Source organism: Semicossyphus pulcher, unplaced genomic scaffold (genome assembly GCF_022749685.1).
Source record: "Semicossyphus pulcher isolate SPU_LCO1_2020_fin unplaced genomic scaffold, fSemPul1.0.p SCAF_10, whole genome shotgun sequence".
NCBI classification, from domain to species: Eukaryota; Metazoa; Chordata; class Actinopteri; order Labriformes; family Labridae; genus Semicossyphus; species Semicossyphus pulcher.
The window spans coordinates 303780-331443 of record NW_027211604.1 but is presented as its reverse complement, the minus strand read 5'-3'; the positions used below and the strand labels follow the sequence as shown (position 1 = coordinate 331443).

The 27664-nt window shown below is 42.6% G+C and overlaps 4 protein-coding genes across 6 annotated transcripts in view; 3 read left to right on the top strand and 1 right to left on the bottom strand.

The window, feature by feature from the left end:
- The window catches only part of tmprss15 (transmembrane serine protease 15), a 44165-nt gene extending 33183 nt beyond the window's left edge, over nt 1-10982 (top strand). Inside the window, exons 15-27 of the mRNA XM_069670677.1 lie at nt 1511-1636; nt 1727-1870; nt 1948-2058; nt 2724-2844; nt 3012-3104; nt 3315-3364; nt 7536-7604; nt 7680-7824; nt 8304-8485; nt 9021-9116; nt 9835-9974; nt 10138-10192; nt 10304-10982. Of these exons, the coding sequence (XP_069526778.1) occupies nt 1511-1636; nt 1727-1870; nt 1948-2058; nt 2724-2844; nt 3012-3104; nt 3315-3364; nt 7536-7604; nt 7680-7824; nt 8304-8485; nt 9021-9116; nt 9835-9974; nt 10138-10192; nt 10304-10422 (1451 nt within the window). The 3' untranslated portion in view covers nt 10423-10982. The remainder of the gene's footprint in view (nt 1-1510; nt 1637-1726; nt 1871-1947; nt 2059-2723; nt 2845-3011; nt 3105-3314; nt 3365-7535; nt 7605-7679; nt 7825-8303; nt 8486-9020; nt 9117-9834; nt 9975-10137; nt 10193-10303) is intronic.
- A 465-nt stretch (nt 10983-11447) lies between these two features.
- On the top strand, nt 11448-15656 carry ttc1 (tetratricopeptide repeat domain 1). Of its 3 annotated transcripts, none has more exons than XR_011308718.1 (9): nt 11448-11604; nt 13146-13559; nt 13689-13749; nt 13845-13957; nt 14154-14190; nt 14275-14423; nt 14801-14855; nt 14978-15250; nt 15460-15656. XR_011308718.1 is itself a non-coding variant. In XM_069670934.1 (8 exons), the coding sequence occupies exons 2-8, from the start codon at nt 13167-13169 to the stop codon at nt 15118-15120; spliced, it is 951 nt and encodes a 316-aa protein (XP_069527035.1). In that variant the 5' UTR covers nt 11448-11604; nt 13146-13166; the 3' UTR covers nt 15121-15656. The 3 variants fall into 3 exon arrangements, 1 of the variants encoding a protein (XP_069527035.1); XR_011308716.1 differs by having other exon boundaries at nt 14978-15254; XM_069670934.1 differs by having other exon boundaries at nt 14978-15656.
- A 2423-nt stretch (nt 15657-18079) lies between these two features.
- pfdn1 (prefoldin subunit 1) lies at nt 18080-19169 on the bottom strand. The gene is made up of 4 exons (XM_069669120.1): nt 19091-19169; nt 18633-18799; nt 18394-18478; nt 18080-18297 (listed from the first exon to the last, which is right to left on the bottom strand). The coding sequence occupies exons 1-4, from the start codon at nt 19121-19123 to the stop codon at nt 18214-18216; spliced, it is 369 nt and encodes a 122-aa protein (XP_069525221.1). The 5' UTR covers nt 19124-19169; the 3' UTR covers nt 18080-18213.
- Nucleotides 19170-19306: 137 nt separating this feature from the next.
- Nucleotides 19307-25896, top strand: LOC138597501 (deoxycytidine kinase 2-like). The gene is made up of 8 exons (XM_069669109.1): nt 19307-19574; nt 22403-22521; nt 22697-22780; nt 23541-23650; nt 23727-23874; nt 24193-24308; nt 25300-25399; nt 25525-25896. Exons 1-8 carry the CDS (start codon nt 19472-19474, stop codon nt 25549-25551), a joined length of 807 nt encoding a protein of 268 aa, XP_069525210.1. The 5' UTR covers nt 19307-19471; the 3' UTR covers nt 25552-25896.
- Nucleotides 25897-27664: the final 1768 nt, after the last annotated feature.

The window sequence follows — 27664 nt, the reverse complement described above, 5'->3', positions numbered from 1 at the left end:
TTCGCTGAACGTCCGCGTGAGGATTTCGAGCTCCCCTGGTGTGATGTAGGAGGACCTCTTTTTGTGTACCGTTGCCATGGTGAATCGTGGTGTTGGGGCTCCATTAATGCTGGCTTTTTATAGTCAGCGTGCACGCACTTAACTCCGGCTGAACCTACTCAGAGTTGATTGAACTAACTCTGATCAGCTGTTCTGGAACCAAAGAGCCACTTTCAGCTCAGGGTAAGTCAAACCACAGTCCAGGGTTAGACTGAGGCTTTGTTGAACCTCCTTTCTGAAACGGACCCCAGGTCTAGACCAACTCTTTGTTCTGTTATTTAAAGAGAGGCCCAACATGAATCCACCATGAGTAGCACTTAGCAACATTCGGCACATTGGCAGAAAAACTTCCTTTAACAGGCAGAAACCTCGAGCAGAACCAGACTCATGTTGAACAGCCATCTGAAGAGACTGGATGGGCCGAACATGGGATAGAAAGAGATGCAGGATAGAGACAGGCAAAGAGGCTAACTATAAGCTTTATCAAAGAGGAAAGTTTGAACTCTTAAAAGAAGAGAGGGTGTCTGCCTCCCTGTAGATTGTTCCAGAGGAGGGGGGCCTGGTAACTGAAGGCTCTTCCTCCAACACTACTCTTAGAGACTTTAGGTACCTCAAGCAGGCCTGCATCCTGGGAGCGCAATGTTCTAGAGGGGTAATATGGCACTATGAGCTCTTTAAGATATGATGGTGCCTGACCATTAAGAGCTTTGTAAGTAAGAAGAAGGATTTTAAATTCTATTCTAGATTTTACAGGAAGCCAGTGCAGAGAGGCTAATACAGGAGAGATGTGCTCTCTCTTCCTAGTTCTTGTCAGCACACGTGCTGCAGCATTTTGTACCAGCTGCAGAGTTTTTAGTGACTTATTAGAGCAGCCTGATAGTAACGAGTAACAATAATCCAACCTGGAAGTAACGAACGCATGGATGAAGGATCCTGATCAAACAGAACTCCCAGATTCCTAACAGTAGTGCTGGATGCCAGGCTGATGCCATGTGTTACTATATGATAGTAATTGTTATTTCAATTAAATGCAGGCAAATATATATTATATCACTTTTCAGTTGATAGTTTACCATTAATGATTTCCCTCTCCATGGGTCCACATTGTTGTGTGACGTCAGAAATCTGATTCTCATGAAGTCGGGGTACATGAATCTGCTCTTGAGTTCACAAGCAGGAAATCCGACTTTGAATGGCGTTCCAGCGCAATTTTTTTAGTCAGAGGTCGGGAAAACTTGAGTTGTCAGTTGTCTGCAACGCAGCGTAACACCTGCTGCTGAGTGATTATAACTGGTCAGTATTTTATGAATCAGAAGTGGTGTGTTTGACGGAGGCTCACACATTATTTATTTATATTATTATTTCTTTTTAAGTAAGATTTTTCTTCCTGATGTTGGCCATGTTTACGTTTAGAACCTCACCTGTTACCTGTGTGTTGTCATTACCCATGATGCTCTGCTGCTGGCTGCAGGTCTGTGGACTCTCCATACCAGTGAGGGTCAAAACATTCAGCTGCACTTTTTGGACTTTGACATTGAAGCGACCTATGACGTTGTAGAGGTGCGGGACGGGGTGGGACCAAACTCCACCTTACTTGGTAAGGATGAGTTTTACCCAGAAAGCTTTTCACCAGAATGCATGTGATCATGCGACTTTTTATTCTGCAACAGGTTGTTTTGTTTTCCAGCTGTCCTCACGGGCAGCGACGGCCCCACCCACGATTTATTCTCATCAACCAATCAGATGATGGTCTGGTTCTTCACAGACACCTCAGGTTACCGCAGAGGATTCACCGCCAACTTTACCTCAGGGGTCAACCTGGGGTCACCAGGTGAGTCCAGGGTCAGAGGTCAGAGCGGCAACTGTGTGTGTTGAATTTATCGATAATTAATTATTGTCTGTGAACAGCTGCGTGTGCAGTCGGTCAGTTCCAGTGTCAGACAGGAAGTTGTATCCATGGTAATGGGCAGTGTGACGGTGTGGTCGACTGTCCTGATGCCTCAGATGAGGCCGACTGTGGTGAGTCCATTAATACATGATCAATACATGATCGATACATGATCAACAAGTGATCCATACATGATCCATACATGATCAACAAGTGATCCATACATGATCCATACATGATCAACAAGTGATCCATACATGATCCATACATGATCAATACATGATCAATACATGATCAGCAAGTGATCCATACATGATCGATACATGATCGATACATGATTGATACATGATCGATACATGATCAACAAGTGATCCATACATGATCCATACATGATCCATACATGATCAACAAGTGATCCATACATGATCCATACATGATCCATACATGATCAACAAGTGATCCATACATGATCAATACATGATCCATACATGATCAATACATGATCGATACATGATCAACAAGTGATCCATACATGATCCATACATGATCAACAAGTGATCCATACATGATCAATACATGATCCATACATGATCAATACATGATCCATACATGATCAACAAGTGATCCATACATGATCGATACTCGTGTTTTTTAAAATTTCAGTTTGACTCATGAGGCGTTTCAGTTTCAAAGTGACAAAATCACAACTTATGTACCTGTACCCCTCTAGAAGTGTTACACAGGTGTGTGTGTGTGTGTGTGTGTGTGTGTGTGTGTGTGTGTGTGTGTATTTTAGTTTTGTTACAGGTGAATGGTTCCCGTCTCCAATTTCAACTTGTTTCCTCTCTGTACACCGTTTGTGCTGACACCTGGAACTCTCACCTGTCTGTGTTCACCTGTCAGTACCTGGGATACAGGTAACTCACCTGTCTGTGTTCACCTGTCAGTACCTGGGATACAGGTAACTCACCTGTCTGTGTTCACCTGTCAGTACCTGGAAAACAGGTAACTCTCAAATGTCTGTGTTCACCTGTCAGTACCTGGGAGTCAGGTCACTCTCCGATGTGGTTGTTGTTCTCTGCAGGTCAGGGGAGGCCTCACAGCTGCCAGCTCAGCCAGAAGATTCACCGTTTACGATCATCACAGTCACCAACGGAACCCTGGAAACCAGAGTCAGGTACTGAGAACCAGAACTAGAACCAAGACCAGAACCAGAGATAGAAACATAAATAGAACCAGAGCTAGAACCAGAGATAGAACCAGAGAAAGAACCAGAGATAGAACCATAAATAGAACCAGAACTATAGCTAAGTAAAGACTTAAAGGCAGAACCCATCAGAAGACCAGAATACTTCTTAGACTAATTTTGGCTGTTTTGTTTTTACAGTGAGAACTGCATTCGAGACAAAGTGGTCTCTCTGACCTGCAACAACCAGCGTGAGAACACAGACCGTTCAATCAACACACACCTGCACTCATAAACACTGACCGTTAAATCAACACACACCTGCACTCATAAACACTGACCGTTCAATCAACACACACCTGCACTCATAAACACTGACCGTTCAATCAACACACACCTGCACTCATAAACACTGACCATTCAATCAACACACACCTGCACTCATAAACACTGACCGTTCAATCAACACACACCTGCACTCATAAACACAGACCGTTAAATCAACACACACCTGCACTCATAAACACTGACCGTTCAATCAACACACACCTGCACTCATAAACACTGACCGTTCAATCAACACACACCTGCACTCATAAACACTGACCGTTCAATCAACACACACCTGCACTCATAAACACTGACCGTTCAATCAACACACACCTGCACTCATTAATACTGACCGTTCAATCAACACGCACCTGCACTCATTAATACAGACCGTTAAATCAACACACACCTGCACTCATAAACACTGACCGTTCAATCAACACACACCTGCACTCATAAACACTGACCGTTAAATCAACACACACCTGCACTCATAAACACTGACCGTTCAATCAACACACACCTGCACTCATAAACACTGACCGTTCAATCAACACACACCTGCACTCATAAACACTGACCATTCAATCAACACACACCTGCACTCATAAACACTGACCGTTCAATCAACACACACCTGCACTCATAAACACAGACCGTTAAATCAACACACACCTGCACTCATAAACACTGACCGTTCAATCAACACACACCTGCACTCATAAACACTGACCGTTAAATCAACACACACCTGCACTCATAAACACAGACCGTTAAATCAACACACACCTGCACTCATTAATACTGACCGTTAAATCAACACACACCTGCACTCATAAACACTGACCGTTAAATCAACACACACCTGCACTCATAAACACTGACCGTTCAATCAACACACACCTGCACTCATTAATACTGACCGTTAAATCAACACACACCTGCACTCATAAACACTGACCGTTCAATCAACACACACCTGCACTCATTAATACAGACTGTTAAATCAACACACACCTGCACTCATAAACACTGACCGTTCAATCAACACACACCTGCACTCATAAACACTGACCGTTCAATCAACACACACCTGCACTCATTAATACAGACTGTTAAATCAACACACACCTGCACTCATAAACACTGACCGTTCAATCAACACACACCTGCACTCATAAACACTGACCGTTCAATCAACACACACCTGCACTCATAAACACTGACCGTTCAATCAACACACACCTGCACTCATAAACACTGACCGTTCAATCAACACACACCTGCACTCATTAATACTGACCGTTCAATCAACACGCACCTGCACTCATTAATACAGACCGTTAAATCAACACACACCTGCACTCATAAACACTGACCGTTCAATCAACACACACCTGCACTCATAAACACTGACCGTTAAATCAACACACACCTGCACTCATTAATACTGACTGTTAAATCAACACACACCTGCACTCATTAATACAGACTGTTAAATCAACACACACCTGCACTCATTAATACAGACTGTTAAATCAACACACACCTGCACTCATTAACACTGACCGTTAAATCAACACACACCTGCACTCATAAACACTGACCGTTAAATCAACACACACCTGCACTCATAAACACTGACCGTTAAATCAACACGCACCTGCACTCATAAACACTGACCGTTAAATCAACACACACCTGCACTCATTAACACTGACCGTTAAATCAACACACACCTGCACTCATTAATACTGACTGTTAAATCAACACACACCTGCACTCATTAACACTGACCGTTCAATCAACACACACCTGCACTCATTAATACTGACCGTTAAATCAACACACACCTGCACTCATAAACACTGACCGTTCAATCAACACACACCTGCACTCATTAATACAGACTGTTAAATCAACACACACCTGCACTCATAAACACTGACCGTTCAATCAACACACACCTGCACTCATAAACACTGACCGTTCAATCAACACACACCTGCACTCATTAATACTGACCGTTCAATCAACACGCACCTGCACTCATTAATACAGACCGTTAAATCAACACACACCTGCACTCATAAACACTGACCGTTAAATCAACACACACCTGCACTCATTAATACAGACCGTTAAATCAACACACACCTGCACTCATTAATACTGACTGTTAAATCAACACACACCTGCACTCATTAATACAGACTGTTAAATCAACACACACCTGCACTCATTAATACTGACTGTTAAATCAACACACACCTGCACTCATTAATACAGACCGTTAAATCAACACACACCTGCACTCATAAACACTGACCGTTCAATCAACACGCACCTGCACTCATTAATACAGACCGTTAAATCAACACACACCTGCACTCATTAATACTGACTGTTAAATCAACACACACCTGCACTCATTAATACTGACTGTTAAATCAACACACACCTGCACTCATTAATACAGACTGTTAAATCAACACACACCTGCACTCATTAACACTGACCGTTAAATCAACACACACCTGCACTCATAAACACTGACCGTTCAATCAACACACACCTGCACTCATTAATACTGACTGTTAAATCAACACACACCTGCAATCATTAATACAGACTGTTAAATCAACACACACCTGCACTCATTAACACTGACCGTTAAATCAACACGCACCTGCACTCATTAATACTGACTGTTAAATCAACACACACCTGCACTCATAAACACTGACCGTTCAATCAACACACACCTGCACTTATAAACACTGACCGTTAAATCAACACACACCTGCACTCATAAACACTGACCGTTCAATCAACACACACCTGCACTCATAAACACTGACCGTTCAATCAACACACACCTGCACTCATTAATACTGACCGTTCAATCAACACACACCTGCACTCATTAATACTGACCGTTAAATCAACACGCACCTGCACTCATTAATACAGACCGTTAAATCAACACACACCTGCACTCATAAACACTGACCGTTAAATCAACACGCACCTGCACTCATTAATACTGACTGTTAAATCAACACACACCTGCACTCATAAACACTGACCGTTCAATCAACACACACCTGCACTCATTAATACTGACCGTTCAATCAACACACACCTGCACTCATAAACACTGACCGTTCAATCAACACACACCTGCACTCATTAATACTGACCGTTAAATCAACACACACCTGCACTCATAAACACTGACCGTTAAATCAACACGCACCTGCACTCATTAATACTGACTGTTAAATCAACACACACCTGCACTCATAAACACTGACCGTTAAATCAACACGCACCTGCACTCATAAACACTGACTGTTAAATCAACACACACCTGCACTCATAAACACTGACCGTTAAATCAACACACACCTGCACTCATTAATACTGACCGTTAAATCAACACACATCTGCACTCATAAACACTGACCGTTAAATCAACACGCACCTGCACTCATAAACACTGACCGTTAAATCAACACGCACCTGCACTCATAAACACTGACCGTTAAATCAGCACACACCTGCACTCGTAAACACTGACCGTTAAATCAACATGCACCTGCACTCGTAAACACTCACCGTTAAATCAACACACACCTGCACTCATAAACACTGACCGTTAAATCAACACGCACCTGCACTCATAAACACTGACCGTTAAATCAACACGCACCTGCACTCATTAATAGTGACCGTTAAATCAACACACACCTGCACTCATAAACACTGACCGTTAAATCAACACGCACCTGCACTCATAAACACTAACCGTTAAATCAACACACACCTGCACTCATAAACACTGACCGTTAAATCAACACACACCTGCACTCATAAACACTGACCGTTAAATCAACACGCATCTGCACTCATAAACACTGACTGTTAAATCAACACACACCTGTTAAATCAAGTTTTTTCATTGTAATGTTAAGTAAATTTAATCTATAGTATTTTTTATTAGTGTAGAGTGTTGATAGATAGATAGATAGATAGATAGATGATTGATTGATTGATTGATTGATTGATGATTGACTGTCTGTGTTGTAGCGTGTGGTGTTCGGGTCTCTCATGACTCTAGGGAGGAGGACCAATCAGAAGACAGAACACCTGTACCAGGTAAAGAGTTGTGGGTTCAGTCTGAGTCTGACCTCTAACCCTGTTTTTTACAGTCTGATTGTGTTTACCTGTCAGGTGCTGGCAGAGTGGTGGGCGGGGTTAATTCCACAAAGGGGGCGTGGCCATGGATGGTGTCACTTTGGTGGAAGGGGCGTCATGTGTGTGGAGCGTCTCTGATTGGCCGAGACTGGCTGCTGACAGCTGCTCACTGCGTCTACGGGTGAGACTGAACACAAAAACTTGATTTAAACGTCAATCAAGACGAACCTCCTGAAATACCACACCTGAGCTGTTCCGTAGCTGTCACACCTTTACATGTAAAGTAACCATGGTGACCATGGATAATTATAGTAACTAACGATGTTAGACAGTAGAAGTAAATATTTTTTTCTATCAGTAAATTATTCGATCAAAGAAGAACTCACTTTTTTACAGTTTTTATGACGTATTTAATATCTGACTGTAATATTTCAGATCCACCTGTAGTTCACCTGAACGCATCACATCGGGACAAAGTCAACAAAAAACAAAGGCTAAAATAAAGCCTTTGATCTGAACAGGCAGGATCTCGACACATAAATAGATCAAAAATGAAACATGACAGAACGTGTCCTCGTTCGGCCCGTGTCAGTGTTTGAGTGCAGATCGTTTATTAAAAGTGTTAAAATAATGTGTTCTGAACTTCTCTTTGTCCCACAGGAAGAACGTCCACCTGCGGTCGTGGTCAGCTGTCTTTGGTCTTCATGCTCAGAGTGACATCAGCTCTGTGGACGTTCAGACCCAACCAGTCGATCGCATCGTCATCCACAGACAGTACAACAGACGGACCAAACAGGCGGACATCGCTATGATGCATCTGCAGCAGCCAATCAACTTCACCCGTCAGTAACAACAACTAGTTATTTTACAGGTTCATTTTTTACAGGACGATGTGGACAAATCAGAATCATCACTCAGGGAACATTTAGGAGAACGATTCGAATCAGACTAAAGATATTAAGACGCTTTAAATCAGAATCAATAAGGACCAATAATAATAATATTATCAATAATATTTGATAATTAATGTCATCATCAACCCGAGTCTCTAAATGTTGAGCTGAAAAGTCAGGTAAATGTTTTTATCATCAGGTGATTCAAAGCTTCATTCAGAAGGCTTCTTCAGTTTCAGACGAGAGCTCAGGTCCAGCTGTCTTTGGGAGTAAGCTTCAGTCAGAGGCTCCTTCAAATGAAAATTATTTTTAAGCGCAAGGAAAAAACAGTTTTTTAATTTATTTTTATAATTTATAAAATATTTTATAAATAAATATTACGTGCTAATAAAAACTGAATATGTGACATCATCGGATCCTTTCAGAGAAACAGCTGTCGACCAGCTGAACGAATAAAGTTTGAATGATTTTAATTTTGTTTCAGAGTCGGTCCAGCCGCTGTGTTTACCTCCTGAAGGTCACGACCTTGCAACAGGAAGGAAATGCTTCATCGCCGGGTGGGGACGCGAGGCCGACCAGGGTGAGGAACACCTGGCCCATCTGTCTCTCCGTCTCTCTCTCAATGTTTTCAATTCAATTGTGCGTGTGTGTGTGTGTGTGCGTGTTTGTGTGTGCATGTGTGTATGTATGTATGTGTATGTGTGTATGTGTGCGTGTGTGCGTGTTTGTGTGCTGTCCTGTCTAGCTTTATTGGCATGAACAAAAACATGTTGTTGCCAAAGCGGTTTATAGAAGATTCATAGATTCATATTTACATATTAGATACAGAAACATACTTACATGACAGAACACTACAGTTTGTTACCATTGAATACATTTACACTGATGGATGTTGTGGTGGTGGTGAGTCCCTCAGGCTGGGGCAGGCAGAGACACATTTAGCTGCCAGAGGAGCTGCTGTCCCTTCACCAAGGACAGCTGACAGTTTGTCCTCTGGGGCTAATGTTGGGAAGTTTGTTATTTTATTTTCTATTAGTTTGCAGTGTAAATCTCTTACTGAAGAAAACTTGTCACAGTGGAGGAGGAAGTGCATCTCTATCTCTATCGGCCTGCAGAGCAGGGAGCACAAACACGCTCCTCTCTGGGCAGCCGTGTCTGTCTGTGTCGTCCTGTTTCTACAGCCGGTCGGTGGTCACTGAGCCTGTACTTGGTTAGGATCAGTCTCTGACAGAGTGCAGATATTCTCTCTCTATCTCTCTCTGACCTGTCTCTCTCTCTGTGACCTGTCTGCCTCTCAGGCTCCCTCCCTGACGTGCTGCAGCAGGCTCAGGTTCCGGTGGTGGATCAGCATCAGTGTCAGGTTCAGTTACCTGAGTACACCATCACCTCCAGCATGCTGTGCGCTGGATTCCCAGAGGGAGGGGTCGACTCCTGCCAGGTAAGCCCCCACCTGGACTGTACAGTCCACCATCACATTCTGATATTTGATTGATATTTATCAGATATTTGATTGATATTTTACTGATATTTCAGTCAGCTGCAGTAAAAACACATTTTGGATGTATTTTTTTTCAGTTAAGTTTGAACGTGTTGTTTTCCAGGGCGACTCTGGAGGTCCACTGATGTGTCAGGACGAAGGACACTGGTCTCTGATCGGTCAGTAACACACACACACACACACACACACACACACACACACAAACACACAGAGTATGACCGAGTGTGATGAAGCTGACAAAATTATGCATTGTGATTGGTTCCTGGCAGGTGTGACATCTTTTGGCATTGGATGTGGACGTCCTCAGAGACCTGGAGTCTACGCCCGAGTCTCTGCCTTCACGTCCTGGATCGCTGAGACCAGACGCTCCTCCACCACCTTGTTATGAATGAATAAATATATTATTTTAAGTGACTTAAAGATGATGTTTCTCTTCCTCACAGTTTAACTTCTCATGAGTAATAACCAGATGTGTGTTTTTATCATTTGATCGTTTTTCATTAAAGTCGAGGTGAAATGAAAAATGTAATTTTGATCCTTTTAGATCACATCCCCGGTAATATTGTGCATCTATTTGACAATATAGGCCAAAAAAATACAGAAAATCAATTTCTTCGTATCCTTATATCAAAATTCGATAATTTTTTCTTCCTGTAAAAAAAAAAATACTGTGTGCTTACGTAAGTTAGCACCAAACAATTTCAACCAATCAATCTGCAACATTTAGCCGCAGAGCACCAAGAACGCTCGGTCAGTTAGCTAGCTACTGCGCTGTGGAGAACGTCTGTCTACGCCCACTTCTCAACGATCCAATCAAATCCCTCCAGTGATATGTCCCGCCTGCACGTCCTGTTTCACTCAGAAATACGTCACGATACAGAAGCTAGATACTCTGGAAATGCCGTTTCAGCTCGACTTTAATGAATTTAAACATTTATTTCAGATCACATCCAGATTGATTCCATTTTGTTTTTGTCGATTTATTTCTATCTGTAATAAAACTGTTCTAAAAAAAGATTTATCCAGACTTAAGTTTACAAGATTTAATGTTGTGGTACACACACACACATACGCACACACACAGTATATAATCAGACAGTAAATAAGCCAATATTTTGATTTATTATTGTTTACTTATTGCTTTTTAATTTAATAACTTCATCAAATTAAACCTTATTGCTCCCTGCACTGGGAGCAAATGTATTCAATTAAACATTATCACGTCGTACATATTTTAAAATGCATGTTGTATCATCAGCTGGTATTTTATGGTTTCAGTCCGCCCTGGATGTTTCTACAAACAGACAGATCTGATCTGATCCAGCAGAGGGCGGACTTTGGCCGAAAGAGGGGGAAGGAGAAGAAGAAGATAATATGGACACACCTGTCCTGTGTGTTTTAAAGTCCAGTCTGGTCACATAAATGTTTTACCGGTTCTGAGAAAGACCCGGACCCGGATAGCCCCGGGGTGTAGCGGGGTTACCGCTGAAAACAAGCAGAAGAAGAAGACGGGTCAGTGTCCCGGAAGTGGGATCGAAGTGGGACTCTTCAGGCTAACCGGTGTTAGCAGGTACGAAAATAAACCCGCTGTTTATAATGTTTTTATCATTTAAATCCACAGTGAACCGTCAGACTGATGGCATCAGACTGATGGCGTCACACTGACGTGTGACACACCAGACGGCTGACAACGTAATTATAGATCACAGCTGTCAGTTAGTCTAGCACTTAGCTGTGTGTTAGCAGTGAGCTGTGTGTTAGCAGTGAGCTGTGTGTTAGCAGTGAGCTGTGTTAGCAGTGAGCTGTGTTAGCTCTGTTACTGAAGGCTTAAATGTGTAAAACCGGATGTTTGATGTTTTCTGAATTCGTCTGAATAAATGATCAGTTCAGATCTCTGAACAGAGTAGAGCTCATACAGGAAGTAAAACATCCTGAAACTACCAAAGTAAAATAACCTTTGTATTGACATAAAGTTAAATAGAGATAACAGTAATCATTAAACAAGAGAAGCTCCAGTTTGTTTGTTTCAGCTTCACGTTCAGGCAGAATCCCAGCGAGGATTTGACACACACAAAGACACCAGGTTCAGATGACGTGCTGATTCACCTGATTCACCTGTCTAACCCTCTGACATAAGCATTTATTACAGTTTAATAACTGTGTGTGTGTTCACTGTAATAATACACACACAGAAACACACGTCTACGTGGGACTAATCTCTATTTACAGATTCTACATACTAGAATAGTCTACATAGTAGAATCTGTAGACAGGGAAGTGGATTTCCGGGCAGGCAAGTGTTCTGTTTGCCGTTTGAACTCGGCTTGTAGTCCGAGTAATATTGACCAATCACCCATCAGCAGGCTGCCGCGTATGCAAGAAGAACAGTGGATAAGGAGAGCAAAAGCAGGCGGAATCCGCCGTAATGCCAATCCAGCTCCTATCAGCGATCTGACGACGATTTCGCTTCTTATTAATCTCTATAAACAGGCTTCTGCATGCTAACAGCTAACAATCTGTTCTAGATCTAAAATTTAACTTGAGATGAATTCCCTTGATGCTGTGTCACACGTTCAGATTTCCCGACTTCCTCAAATGCATTAGATCCGACCTCCGTTCCACAAACGATAATTAAAAAAACTTCCTTCTCCTCTTGAGGACAAAGCTTGAATTTTTACTTCTTACAAATCTGCATCATGATGTTGAAATTTGGGCGAAGGTAAGAGCCGTTAATAACGAGTGAATCACAAGAGAACGGTTTCTTTCTGTAACACAGAAGCACGTGGAAAAAGAAGTCTTGAGGGGAAGTCGATTATCGCTTACCGCCCGGCAGACTATAGCTGATGGGATCCGAGACTGACGTGGGACTGACCCAACAGTCGTATGCTTTTTAAACAGTCACACCTTTAGAGACAGACACACCTGTGCGTCCTCACATGAGGCTGAACTCATCCTGAAGATACATCATGAAACTAAAGTAAAAAAACATCAAATGTTATAAAGTCACAAAACATGATGATCAACTATCAACATCACTGTAATATGTTATTACATTATAAACACTATTATGTTATATACACTACAGACGCTATTTAAGATTATTGTCTTTAGTTTGTGTCACAGAGGTTCAACATGAGCAGCACAGCAGCCTCAAAACCCAGAGAGCAGGAGGAGCAGGAGGAGGACTTCTACGACTGCCAGGAGACTCTGGGACACCCCGACCAGATACAGCAGCAGGGGGAGGAGGAGACCCGGCAGGACGGAGGAGCGTCCAAAGACATTAAAACTGATCGACTGATGGACAGAAGAGACGTCAGTGAGAGCGAGGGAGGAGGACAGGAGGAGGAGCAGGGCGACAGGCTGCAGGGGGAGGAGCAGGGCGACAGGCTGCAGGAGGAGGAGCAGGGCGACAGGCTGCAGGAGGATTCAGACTCGGAGATGAAGGAGGGAGACGGCTGTGAGGTGGAGTTTGATGATGAGTACCTGAGGAAGGTGGAGGAGGAGCTAACAGAGGAGGACAAGGAGGTAATACCTGTTTACCTGTGTCTGCAGGTGTAACTGTGGATGTTAGTTCATATGGTTTGATGTGGATGAATATTGATGTTGCTGTAAATCAGAGTTTCAGGTTGTCAGACAGGTGACCCTATGTTTCAGAGTCGTCGGCAGCAGAGTTTGAGTCTGAAGGAGCGAGGAAACAGCCAGTTCAAATCTGGAGGTGAGTGACATCATGTCCACTCTGTTAACCAACATGACCAGTACAACCAGTATATCCAGGATGACCAGTATAACAGTGTTACCAACATGTTGCAGACTGGGTGGAGGCCGAGCAGAGCTACAAGGAGGCGCTGGTTCTGTGTCCCGTCTGTTTCAGCAAAGAGAGAGCCGTGCTGTTCTCCAACAGAGCTGCTGCCAGGCTACACCTGGTACCAAACACGATAACCACATGCTAACACACAGGCTTACAGTATGCTAACCACATGCTAACACACAGGCTGACACATAGGCTAACAATATGCTAACAACATACTGGCAACATGCTAACACAGAGGCTTCTATAGGTTTACACTGAGGCTAGCAACAGGCTAACAACATGCTAACTTGTGTGTGTGTCTCTCTCAGGATCTGAAGGATCAGGCGCTCTCAGACTGTACTAAAGGTGAGTGATGACATCACTCTGCACTGTACAGTCTTAAAGAGACACTGATTGATGTGTTCATTGATTGGTAGTCTGTTTCCATAGCAATAGAGCTGAATCCAGACTACATGCGGGCGTTGCTGAGGAGGGCGGAGCTTTACGAGCAGACGGAGAAGCTGGATGAGGCTCTGGAGGACTACAAGAGGGTTCTGGACCTGGACCCGAACCAGACCAGCGCCAGACAGGCCTGCATGGTGAGTTCACTGACCACTGGGACAAATCAGACAGGACTCAGTGTGCATGGGAGGCCCCATTGATCATCAGCTGCACTAAATACGATATAAACAGACTTTATACTACAGGTAGAAAAGATCATCCTGAGCGCAACAGAATAACACCGGTTTATTCAGTTACTGTAGTTTGTCAGCAGGAGGCGCTGCAGCCTCACGAGAGATGCCCCGCTGACTATTCAGACAAATCCTCCCAGAGATTCTTGTTTCAAATTTTCTTCAGAATCAAAGTGCTTCACAGCTGCTAGCAGCTGTTAGCACCTGTTAGCAGCTGTTATTCAGTCATGTTGTTTTCATTTTCTCCACCTGTCTCTCTCTCTATATACCTGTCTGTCTCTCAGAGGTTACCTGGGCAGATTCAGGAGAGGAATGAGAAGTTAAAGGAAGAGATGATGAGTATGTACTGCCCCTGAACACACCACATTAAAGGAACAGTACAATAACCAGTTACACGTGATGAGTAAAGCTGGTCCAGTATTTTCACAATAAAAGAATTTCATTCTAAATTCCTGTCTCAGGTAAATTGAAGGATTTGGGGAATCTGGTCCTGAGACCTTTTGGACTTTCAACCAACAACTTCCAGGTGAACCAGGACGCTCAGACCGGATCCTACTCCATCAACTTCATCCAGAGCCCTAACAACAACAACAACAACACGTGATGTCACAGGAAGCGGCTGTGATGTCACAGGGAGAAGAGTCATAGATATATACACGTTGGCCGCTGCTGTTAACAGGAGCAATACGTCAACATGGCTGCCATATTGGAGAGGGGGGGCCGCGCCTCCTCATGTATGTAAGTCTATGATGACAAGAGGTCTTTAAAATAAAAGGTCACAAACGTCAGACATGTTTTTATCATCCAGGATACTTTGTCAGATTAAACATGCAGATTTTCATCTTATAGAGAGAATATAGAGATCTTATTTCCTGTTGCTTAGTTTGGTTTTCTTTTATTTCCTCCTGCTAAGTTTTGATAAGTCTTTTATTCGTTTTTGCAGAAGCTGCTCAAATGTTAGCATTTTGTCGTCTGGTGTTCTAACATGGGATCAGTCAGTTGGAGAAGCCCTCTCCAAGATGGCGGCGTAGACGCATCTCACAAGCCCGGAAGTGGTATTTACGTGTATTTATCTATGGAGAACAATAACCTGTAGATGAACCAGTGTGTATTTCAAAATAAAAACTGATTGATTTGTTACCTGTTTGTGTAATTTATGAAGCAGCAGACCTCTGATTAGCTGGTTCATCATCTCTTTTTCTGTGGTTTTCTGGTCTCCATGGCAACACTGTAGGTTAACTTCAGAGGACCAATCAGATCACTGTAGTGTGGTGACATCAGTCCTGAGACTTTTAATACATACTTACATTAATATTACATTCTGCTTAACTGAAGTCTGCTGTTTGCTGTCACCTGCTGGTTGTCTGTTCAAACACACCTCCACCTGCAGAGCAACAACCTTACTTTTATTTTTTTACAGGTAACAAGCTGTTATTAAAAGTCAAACTTTAACATTTATTAAACAGATTAAATTATTTACTGATGTTTCTTTTGTCTACTGCAGTCAGATTTTAAACACCTAACATAAACAGAACTCTCCAACCAAACCCTGTTCACTTTTCTCTAGATTTAAGAACTTCACATTTTAACCTCTGCTTTGATTACCGTACATGCTCAAGTAGTGGGCGAGGCCTTTATTTGCTTCAGCTGCAGAGGGTACCAGGCTTTTATATGAAGCAGGCTTACGTTAGAGACGGGCCATTATTTCTAACTCCCTCTGTACGAGGTCATATTTTAGTATGAGGCCTAATTGTTCTGTGATGTGATCCCCTCCTCAAATTTACTCCCATCTGGACACCTTCATGGCAAAAATGGTCACGCACAAAAAAACTGCTATAAAATCATCATACATCAATATTTTTTTCTGATTCTTTTTCCATAATTCACTTGAACAACTTCAGACCTGCTCAAAACTACCAAACATTCAATCATTTTCAGAATTTTAACCCTTTAAATTCCAGTTTAATTATTGGAATTATTTCATTATTTATTACCAAAGAAAACACAAAAAGTGAATTATTTTCCATATAATAAATAGTAGGGAGATGAGGCTTTGGTGGTGATTAGAGTCTTGGATATGTCAAAGATTAGCAACAAAATTGATTTGATTGCATCAGTATTTTTCATGTAGTATCAGATACTCCCTCTGGACACCTTTGTGGCAGAAACACCTCATTGACTTCCAATTAAAACCTCATTTTTTAATCTCACTGCCATTACAGTATAAAACCATGCATTCTGTAATGTCAGCATTTCATTTTGAAGAAAAGTAATGAGACATTTGACATTTTTACTGTATTCCACCATATTCAACAGTTTCCCATGGTAGGCCGATGCATGAAATTATTTTTTTGCCAGTTATATTATGGAGCCCTGTGACTACCAGGGGGCATCCTAACCCAATGCCCAACCACCTCAACTGGCTCCTTTCAGTGCAAAGGAGATGCGGCTCTACTCCGAGCTCCTTACCCTCTCTGCCCAGACACCCTCTGAAGGAAACTCGTTTCTGCAGCTTGTATCCGCATTCTCATTCTTTCGGTCACTACCCAAAGCTTGTGACCACAGGTGAGGGTTGGAACGTAGATCGAGTGGTGAATCGAAAGCTTTGCCTTCAGGCTCAGCTCCCTCTTCACCACGACGGTCCGGTACAACGCCTGTGTTACTGCTGATGTTGCACAGATCCGCCTGTCCATCTCACAATCCATTTTACCTTCCCTCATGAACAAGACCCCGAGATACTTCTTACCTTGAGACAAATTAGTTAATCTGTTTCTCACACACACATACATCACATATTCAAAGCCTGGATATTTCTGTTTCAAATTATTAATTTGAACAATCAATAATTAAACTGGCAATTAAAGGGTTAAAATCGTGAAAATGATCGAATGTTTGGTAGTTTTGAGAAGGTTTGAAGTTGTTCAAGTGATTTGAGAAAAAAAACTGAAAAAAAATATTGCTGTAAGATGATTTTTTCAGCTTTTTTGTGTGTGTCCATTTTTGCCACAAAGGTGTCCAGAGGGTGCAAAATGCATCATGAGACTATAAAAGACATGTCAGAGTAAAAGACATGGATTTCAAAAATTTCACTAAAAGAAAAGTTCCTGCAAAAAATTCATGCCAAAAGCAGAAACCCACCAAATCTAAAAAAAAAGTTGAGAAAAATGTACAAAAATGCCCGAAGACGGCCCCAAGGGTTAGTTTTTACTTTTTACAAACGTGCATCATGATGTTGAAACTTGGGCCAAGGTAAGAGCCGTTAAAGTCACTCACAAGAAAACTGATTATTTTTCTGTAGCAATGCGTCATTTGTCGCTAGTCACTACCCGCAGTGTCTACAACACTTAGATCAGTAATCCACAACAAAGTGTTTTAAAAGTAACATGATTATTACTAAAATTCACCGCTCAAATATTAAAAAAAAACGATTTTACTGTTTCTCCCGGCCTGTTTGTGCTGACCACAACCCCGTTTATTTAGAGAGCCAGTAGAGAAAGCTTTTTATTCTTCAAGTGTTAAAAAGTGATTCAGACGCACTCACACACAAAAAAACTAACACAGACTGAAGCTTAGACATTTTATTAATTACAGTCACTTCCATAAATACACCCATTACCTTGGACAGCTGTGATGACCAGGTGTGTGTGTGTGTGTGTGTGTGTGTGTGTGTGTGTGTGAGAATGCGTGTGTGTCTGTATCACTGAGCCCTTCTCGACAGCAGCATCTCTCTGATGTTGTCTTCTGCTTCCTTCACGCTGCGTTCAAGGTACACCTTCTTCTGCTGGAAATCACACAACTCACAGTTAGACCACTGAACACACTGCATGTAACACACACACACACGTAATACTGTGTGTATCTCAGTGTGTATCTGTACCTCAAGTTCTTTAATTTTCTCGTCAGCTGTTTTCTGTTTGTCGGTCAGCTGATTGTTGATTTCCTCCTTCGACTGCAGGATGAACCTGAAGACACAGACACACACACACACACACACACAGTGAACTAACTTTAATTAGTTGAATATTCACAGCCTTTGTAATGTCATTGTGTTGTCACGTTTTCTTTTAAGTTAACCTGTCCAGGTGAACAAGGATCCTGGATGTCAAGGAGACTCACATGCGTCCAACTCCCTCGTAGAGCCGTGTGTTGTCGGGCAGCGTGGTGATCTCAGCGTGAGTTAGCTTAGCATGTTTCTGAACCCGAGTCAGCTGATCGATCTGCAGGTCGGCCAACTTCACCTTCTGCTGCGTGTCGATCATCTTCACCTGCAGCTCCGTGAACGCCTACAGGGGAGAGGTGTCATGTTCTCAGTTCTGTTAAACGTGTACACCAATATTGACGTTTCTGACGCAGGCGCAGTTTGTCTTAGAACCTAAACACAATAAGGTGGATCCGCGCGCATGGCAGACCAGTACTAGCTCTTTGTTCTCAGTTAGCTCCGATGTTAGCTGCTAACGCTGCACTACCCGGCTGTTATTAATCAGCCATTATCGATCCGCCGCTGCTCCTCGTGAAACACAGACAAACAGGGAAATAGACAGGTGGGAGATAGACAGCCTAATAAACCCGGTTACCTTCTTTAGCTCCAGGTCTATGGGCGCAGCCATCTTCTTCAACAGCGGTCCAGATTTAGACGATGCGCATGTGCGAGGATGACGGTGATGACGACCATCATCTTTTTGTTCATTTCCGTGTGTTTTAAATGTGGACCTTTTTAAAGAAATGTTTATGTTTAAATAGAATACAAAAAAAATTAAAATATTCTCTTCTGAGCTGTAATTAATTTCTGCTCGAGTTAAGCCCTACACCCGGAAACGGAACTGTCTCCGCGCGCGGGATTTAATCTGGCACGACGCGCGGCTGGCAACTCGCGGTAGTCAGTCGGTTTTTCCTCGCGCGGAGCACAAACATAAAAAAACAAAACAAAACACAAGCCCGAGGACACAGTTTGAAACATGGCAACTCCACCGAAGAGACAGTGCCGTGTTCCCGCCAGCCCGACGCTGAGCGGCAGCTTCTCCCACAGAGAGAAGAAGATCTCTATCGAGGGAAACATCGGTGAGTTCTGAAACCCGAGCGGACTGATCAGTCCTGAGTTAAGTACGGGAGGGAGGATTATCGATCTCTGAAGAACAGTTTAAAAACATTAAAATGCCATTTGTTTCCGGTGAACACCGAGTTATCGATCACCGGAGGAAAACGGTTGATCTGTGGTTTTTAAAGTTGTCCCGCCTTCAACGAGCCGATGGCGCCAAATTAAACCCATTAAGACAATCGATAAGACCTTTTCCCAATAATCACTTCCGCTCAGGTGTTTTCCTTAATGCAGGATAAAGTTTCTGATCCGTATACTTCACTGTACTTCAATGTGCTAATCCTACAAGTCCTCTGTTACAGGAAGAGGTGCTGCACATTACTCAGTGTCAGGTGTGTAGTGCTGAGTTGTATTGTTAGTAGTACTATGATGCGTTCACTACCAAGCATTTAAATGTGCTTCCTGTTTAAGTACTTCTTGTACTGTTAACTCGTTCACTGTGTAATGATAAAGAATATCAGTACGACTTACATTTGTAAAGTAACAAACTCTGAGTACAGAGTAAAAGTTACTGTACACCTGTGAGTACTAACATACACACCAACAGGTGTATTTATACACACCAGGTGTTTTATTACTGCAGTTCTTTTATAGTGGGAACATTTACACCCCATCAGTATTAATATGTTTAATTATTAGAAAATAATCCACTGTTTATATTAATAACTAATAATCTCAGTATTAATACACAGCAATATTAAATCCTTCTTATCAATATAAACCGTCAGAGATGGCAGCTATTGTTCACTGCAGTGATCTGGATCTTCAGATCTCGTTCAGCTGCAAGATTTGTTCATTAGACTCGTTCGCCAAGTCATTCAGTGACATTTCGGATTTACCCGTAAGTCGCTCGTTCCTGAACGATGACTGCTCCCAACAGGAAGAAGGATGCGTGAGTTTGGTTTCCTAAAGTTCCCGTCTGCTCACGCTGATTAAACATACATTTAAACACCGTTAGAAACGGGAGATGACGAGTAACCCAGCTGCAGCCCACAGGTCTGTTTGTAGTCGCTGAACCAAGTGTGGTCAAAGTAGGAGGATTTTTGTTTTGTAAAAAACGAAAATAGACTCTAAAGTCCCAAACAATAGTAAGTGTAATTGTTTATACGTTCATGAAAGCACACTGCATTTATCTGGTATAATTTCCCGTATCCTTTATATGAGAATAAATATCACAGAACAAAAAGTGATCACACTGTCAGTGTTTTCCCAATATGGTGCATCCCTACTACCGGGGGAGGAATATGTCCCATCTCCTCTGTGAAGCCCGTCCTCCATCTGCTACATTCAGATATCTTGATGACAATAGAGGACAAAACACGGCTGAGTGAGGATATTAAGAAGCGAGTCTTCGATTACTTCCCCAAATATTCTTTATGGCTCAGACCCAGGTTGTTCTGTTCACTCACAGCTCCAAAAAGGGCAGGCTCCTCGTCCAGAACACACCTTTACCTCACCTTCATATTGTGCACGAGGAACACATTAGTGTCTTGAAACATCTTTTCCCTGCTAAGATGTTCCCTTACACTGACAGCGGAGTAAAAAGAGCTATAATCGTGTTTTGATTCAAGTACCCCTTTTCATTCCACCATACTGCAGTATAATACTGATACCGCCAAAAGGAAATATCGCCCACCCCATGTTGGGTCATGTTTCCTGTTTAAGAACTTTGCATTCAGCATATAAAACATTTTTTTAGGACATGTTGGAGGTCACTGGTTACCTTATCATTTTCTGTAGGTTTAAACTGCTCAGGTCAACTTGAGATGTTTCATTTGAATTTGAGAGTTTTTCATGAATCTGCTTCCGTTTCAAAGTGTACCAGATTGATGCATAAAATAGGTGTCTGTGTCAGACACTCAGAGGGTGGAGTTGTCGAGTCTGATGGCCAGAGGCATGAATTACTTCCTGTGGTGTTCTGTGGTGCATCCCATGATGAGAGAGGGGAGACTCACCTTATACCTCCCCTCCTTAAATCCCCGTTGGCTTGACCCAGCTCTCTTCCCTCGCTGCCTTTTTCCTCCTCTGCATCCCCTGAGCCGTTCTCCAGAGTTCAGCAGGAGTGTCCCGTGTTCTTCGCTGTGCCGGCTGTCTACAGCGCGACCAGCTGATTGAACAATGCGGGTTTGCTGTGCGAAGGTGTGGCAGAGTGAAAGTGAGTCCATATTGAAACAAAAACTGACAAAAAACTTTCGCGGTTGGAACACGTGCACAGAGGTAATCTCAATATTCAAGTAATCTCATTACCTTTTATGAACGAGTCATCGAGTAATCTCAAATTATATATTTTTTACCATTAAAAAAAACACGGACCTCCCGGCCTGGAAATGGTAGGCTATATGCCTGTAAGAGAACATTAACATCAAACACTTTTACATTAATGTAAATAAATAATAAACAATGGAAAGCAAGTACAATTTCAAAAGCATTTATTGTACAACCTCAACAGGCCCTTCAATTAACTTAACATTCAGTTGTCAAACTCATCTTCTCCGCTCTGGTATCATCATCACATCGACGTGTGTTAACAGAGCTGGCAAATGATGTGATGCGAGACTGCCTGTTGTTGTTGCTTCTCCTTGAGCTTTAAGCGCATGTGGCGAAGCATCGAACGAGTATTTCTAAACAAGTTTAACACCACATATCTAGCACAGCACGTGGTACTTCCAGACATCACTTTTCCTGGTCACACGGTGCATTCAAGCTAACTGAGTTAACTGTGTTAAAGATGAGTTATTTTTGAACGAATCGTTCATGACAGTAACATCTCTACTGCCGGTCTGTCTCTCAGCTGCAGGAAAGTCTACGTTTGTGCGTCTCCTGCAGGGGGCATCAGAAGAGTGGGAGGTGATTCCTGAACCCATCGGGAAATGGTGCAACATCAAGAACGACAGCGAAGATGTTTACCAGGTGAACATACAGTACCTGAACACACCACTGCACCTGGACACACCATATGGCACCTGTACTATGATATCAAAGAAGACTGGTGACATAAGAGCAGGAAGACACAAGAGTTCTGTTTTTTCACATTAAAAGCCTTGTTAAAAAATGTGTGTGTGTGTGTGTGTGTGTGTGTGTGTAGGAGCTGAGTTCCTCGCAGAAGAGTGGAGGAAACCTGCTGCAGATGTTATATGATAAACCAAGCCGCTGGTCCTACACCTTCCAGGTAATGGTGACATCACACAGGTGCAGCTGCCGCGCCTGCTTGGATGAATCTGACAGCGAGGTGTTAAAGATGCTAGAGAACACACACACGTCGATTAAAAACATGAAGCTATCAGTGTTATTTTATCAGTGGGTAAATCTGTGGAGGTTCTCAGTCGTCCAGGTTGTGGTAACTAACAACAACCCAACTCTAACAACCCATCCCTTAACAGAGGTCGTGGCCTATGACGCCACTTACACCCACTGACAATGCAGTGTTGAATTCTCTGCCCAACATCACACTCAGGACCATGTGAGCCTAACGACCCATCAACACCAGAGGGTACTAACGACTCTCAGTGATGCTGGGTTTACAGCTAAGGCTAACGACTTACCCCTGATTACACAGCTATTAGCATACAAATGACCTACGGAGACTCATATTGCTAGCTAATATTTGCTAACATCTATTAGCATACGAATGATCTACAGAGGCTGATATTTCTAGCTAATAATGCTAACATCTATTAGCATACTAATGTGCTACAGAGGCTGATATTTCTAGCTAATAAGGCTAACATCTATTAGCATACTAATGTGCTACAGAGGCTGATATTTCTAGCTCTGTCCACCAGTCAGTTTAGAATTGAAGAAGCTTTTCTGATGAGACGTGAAACGTCTTCATGAAAGTTAGAAATCTGAGACAAACATGATGAAGTATATCTGACTTTACTTATCTCTCTCTACCTGTCTGTCTGTCTGTCTGTCTCTCTGTCTGTCAGAGTTATGCGTGTCTCAGCAGAGTTCGCTCTCAGCTTCAGTCTCCGTCAGCTAAACTTCAACAGGCAGAAAACCCTGTTCAGTTCTACGAACGCTCTGTCTACTCAGACAGGTAACACACACCAGAGACAGGTGACACTCACTTGAGACAGGTGACACACCTGTAACCCTGTGTCCTGTGTGTACAGGTACGTGTTTGCGTCGAATCTGTTTGAGAGCGGCTGCCTGTCGGACACAGAGTGGAGTGTGTATCAGGACTGGCACACCTGGCTACTGAACCAGTTTGAATTTGAGATCGCCCTTGACGCCATCATCTACCTGAGAGCTCCGCCACAGGTACTGCTGCCACTAATAATAATAAGATGATAATAATAATACATTTTATTTATACAACAGGTAACAAAGACAGTCAGAGCAGTCAGAGTTTTTCTTTTAAAGACGAGGGTTTCAGTCTGTGGTGACCTCAGGTGTTCAGTTAGGACCCCCCATCCACAGTACTGTCACGACTGGCATAACCACTAGTACCACTAATACTGATACTAGTTACAACTATTACTAATATTACTTCTGGTACCAGAACTGCTAACACTTCTGCTGCAGTACACCTGTACTAATGGTGTGTTCAGGCTCACAGTGTTTCTCTGTACATTTCAGCGCTGTATGCAGCGCTTGCTGCACCGCGGCCGTGAGGAAGAGCAGGGGATTCCTCTGGAATATCTGGAACAGCTTCACTTCAAACATGAAGGCTGGCTCTACCACAGGAACCTCAGGTAACAACTGAGCATGCTCACAACACAGAAACACCACTGAGCATGCTCACAACACAGAAACACCACTGAGCATGCTCACAACTCGGAAACACCACTGAGCATGCTCACAACACAGAAACACCACTGAGCATGCTCACAACTCGGAAACACCACTGAGCATGCTCACAACACAGAAACACCACTGAGCATGCTCACAACACAGAAACACCACTGAGCATGCTCACAACACAGAAACACCACTGAGCATGCTCACAACACAGAAACACCACTGAGCGTTCTTGTCATTACCCCATCCGTCCCGGCTGCCTGATCTGTTCTGCGCATGCGCATAGTTGTTCCTGCCCGATTTGTACCACACATGTGAAGGTTTGAAGGCAGCAAGTCTTTTTTTTTATTTATAACTTTATTAACAACACAATATTAGACATACACTACACTGGAATACAAATAACAATACGTGGCCGTTGTTAGTCAACATGAAAGCACAGAAAGGATGCACAGCTGCTTGTTTTATTAACATTGATTGTTAAAAGATGTTTTACTAAAATCACATGGTCATCAATACAGACATAATTAGATAATTTGGAGAAACTAGCTAATTTGACAGCAATGACACAACTCTCTAATCTAATGTAACACGCCGATTTGACCGCCAGCACACCAACACAACTCTCGAGTCGAGCGACGCATGTGTGGAACAGATCGGGCAGTGTCGTAAAACAGGTTCTATTCTGCACATGCGCTGACTTTTGCGCATGTGCAGAACGGATCGGGCAGCCGGGACGGATGGGGTACTGACAGTTCTCACAACACAGAAACACAACTGAGCGTGCTCACAACACAGAAACACCACTGAGCATGCTCCCAACACAGAATCATCACTGAGCGTGCTCACAATATAACAATAATAATACTGGTGACCATGTTTGGTGATACGTTCAGGGTCAGACAGAAGAAAACGGACATAACGTGTGTGTATGTGTGTGTCCAGGTTGGACTTTGAGTACCTGAATGATCTCCCTATTCTGATTCTGGATGTCGATGACGACTTCAAGAACGATCGCATCAAACAGGAAGTAATCATTGACAAGGTACCCCTTTGACCTCTGACCTTTCGTCTTGATTTAAACTATATAACACGTGTTTATCTGTATGTAATATTTGTTTATTTATTAGAATGAACTGGTTCTCTGACTCTGAGTCTGTTTGTCTGCAGGTCAGAGAATTTCTCTCCACGCTCTAGAACTTCATCCACCAATCACAGCTGCTGATGGGAGCAGCAGCTCCTCTGATTGGACGACTTAGTTCCTCTGTTGAACGAGTGTTTTTGTTTTTTCATGAAGTTTTTATCCTTTTCCTTATGAATATTTTTATTGTATTTTTGTACATACATATTAAATTGATGTTTGTAGCATTTCCTAAGGTCAGTGAAGGCATAGTGTGTGTGTGAGTGTGCACACGTGCGAGTGTGTGTGTGCGTGCGTGCGTGTGTGTGAGAACGCGTGTGTGTGTGGCATCTTGGTGTTGGTCCTGAGGTTGAAGTGTCAGTTAACACCTCATGATGCCTTCAGGGACAGATGCTTTTCTCCGTGTAATAAACACTCCAACTAAAAGTGTGAAAGGTTTTGTTTTATTTAATCAAATGAAAAACATGTTGATGTGACGAACAGTGTTACACTACCCTGTGCACTAATACGCACGGTGTCACAGCACTGTCTGCACTAATACGCACAGTGTCACAGCGCTGTGTGCGCTGAGACGCACGGTGTCACGCCACTGTGTGCACTAAGACGCACGGTGCACTAATACGCACAGTGTCACGGGCCACAGCACTTTGTGCGCTAGGATGCACTGTGTGCGCCAAGGCGCACGGTGTCACAACACTGTGCACTAATACGCACGGTGTCACGCCACTGTGTGCACTAAGACGCACGGTGTCACGGGCCACAGCACTTTGTGCGCTAAGATGCACTGTGTGCGCCAAGGCGCACGGTGTCACAACACTGTGTGCACTAATATGCACGGTGTCACGCCACTGTGTGCGCTGAGACGAACTGTGCACTAATACGCACGGTGTCACGGGCCACAGCGCTTTGTTCGCGCTGAGAACAACAGTGCAGAGTGGAGATACAAGGTTTAATGAGTGATAGACGGAACAGGTGAACATGGTGACCTCTGACCTCTGCTGAATGTGTCACCTGAAGCTGGTTAATAAGTCACCTGCCCCCCCCACACACACACGCACACGTTTAACATGTTTATAGTTGAATATGTTCACACGCAGTGTTTGTTTATAAACAGGTTATTAAAGGTTTTATTTTCATTACAAAATAACACATTTATATATATATTAATACTTCAGTGACGTGTAGCTATAAACTGTTTACTGTGATTAATTATTATCTTTAAAGTAATGTTTTTATGTTACACGTGTGCGCAAACATGTACGTCTGTGTTCAGAGCTTCGTCGTGTCGTCTGGTTCAAAGAGTTTGGTTTATCTAATTATACTGTATTTACTTAAATGCACCATATGTATATAAACAAATAAATGTACTGTAGGTACATAAACATAAATATACCGTATGTATATAAAACAGAAATATATGAAATGTTCAGTTTGTCATCTGAGTTTGAAACCTGCTGAGTCGTCTGTTGACTGAACTCAGAGGGATGAATTCCAGCAGAGAGAAACTCAGCGAGGAGCGAGAACACGAAAACAAACCGAGGGGACAAAATTTACCAGGTCACCAACTGCGGGGGTGGGGGATAGGGACAGCCTGGAAGAGTCTGGAACAGCCTGGAAAGGTCTGGAGAAGGTTTAGGAGAATTTGTGAAAGTCTGAAATTCATACTTCCTGTTTCGGCTTTCTGTTAAACTGTAGAAGCTTTTATTGTGAAAAATAGAAAGGAAGTCACTGTTTTTATTCAGATTAAAAGTATGATATTTTTTACTTATTTTAAACTTTATTAACATGCTCTGTCACCATGTATACTTGAATAGTTAATCTGTTTTGTGTTTTTCAGAAACAAAGTTTATGAAAACATTTTTATTTAAAATTTTTGTCACATTAATCAGAAACACATTTTTAATCACAATTCAGTGAATGTTTACATTTTTTTATTGAACTAACTTGATCCATTATTTAAGTAAAAACACTTCCTTGTTAGTTTTTGTGTTGATTAACTCATGAACTAGCTAACTAACCTATAAACACATAAATTAAACTGTTAACTTATTAACTCACTAATCAACTGATCATTTCGGTTACTTTCAACCACTCAGACTTTTGTCTGCAAAACAAAATTCACATTTAAAAAAATGTATTTATCGATTCACTCATGTTTCTCCAGACAGA

What these genes read in the sequence shown, in the direction of transcription:
- LOC138597501 (XM_069669109.1), top strand. Translation starts at nt 19,472, where the DNA reads ATGGCAACTCCACCGAAGAGACAGTGCCGTGTTCCCGCCAGCCCGACG. An exon ending in CTCTACCACAGGAACCTCAG is followed by an intron (nt 24,309 to 25,299) that starts GTAACAACTGAG and finishes GTGTGTGTCCAG; the next exon opens with GTTGGACTTTGAGTACCTGA. An exon ending in AGGAAGTAATCATTGACAAG is followed by an intron (nt 25,400 to 25,524) that starts GTACCCCTTTGA and finishes GTTTGTCTGCAG; the next exon opens with GTCAGAGAATTTCTCTCCAC.
- pfdn1 (XM_069669120.1), bottom strand. Translation starts at nt 19,123, where the DNA reads ATGGCTGCGCCCATAGACCTGGAGCTAAAGAAG. An exon ending in TACGAGGGAGTTGGACGCAT is followed by an intron (nt 18,479 to 18,632) that starts GTGAGTCTCCTT and finishes CTGTGTCTTCAG; the next exon opens with GTTCATCCTGCAGTCGAAGG. An exon ending in AGAAAATTAAAGAACTTGAG is followed by an intron (nt 18,298 to 18,393) that starts GTACAGATACAC and finishes TGTGATTTCCAG; the next exon opens with CAGAAGAAGGTGTACCTTGA.
- ttc1 (XM_069670934.1), top strand. Translation starts at nt 13,167, where the DNA reads ATGAGCAGCACAGCAGCCTCAAAACCCAGAGAGCAGGAGGAGCAGGAG. An exon ending in TAACAGAGGAGGACAAGGAG is followed by an intron (nt 13,560 to 13,688) that starts GTAATACCTGTT and finishes CCTATGTTTCAG; the next exon opens with AGTCGTCGGCAGCAGAGTTT. An exon ending in CTGCTGCCAGGCTACACCTG is followed by an intron (nt 13,958 to 14,153) that starts GTACCAAACACG and finishes TGTCTCTCTCAG; the next exon opens with GATCTGAAGGATCAGGCGCT.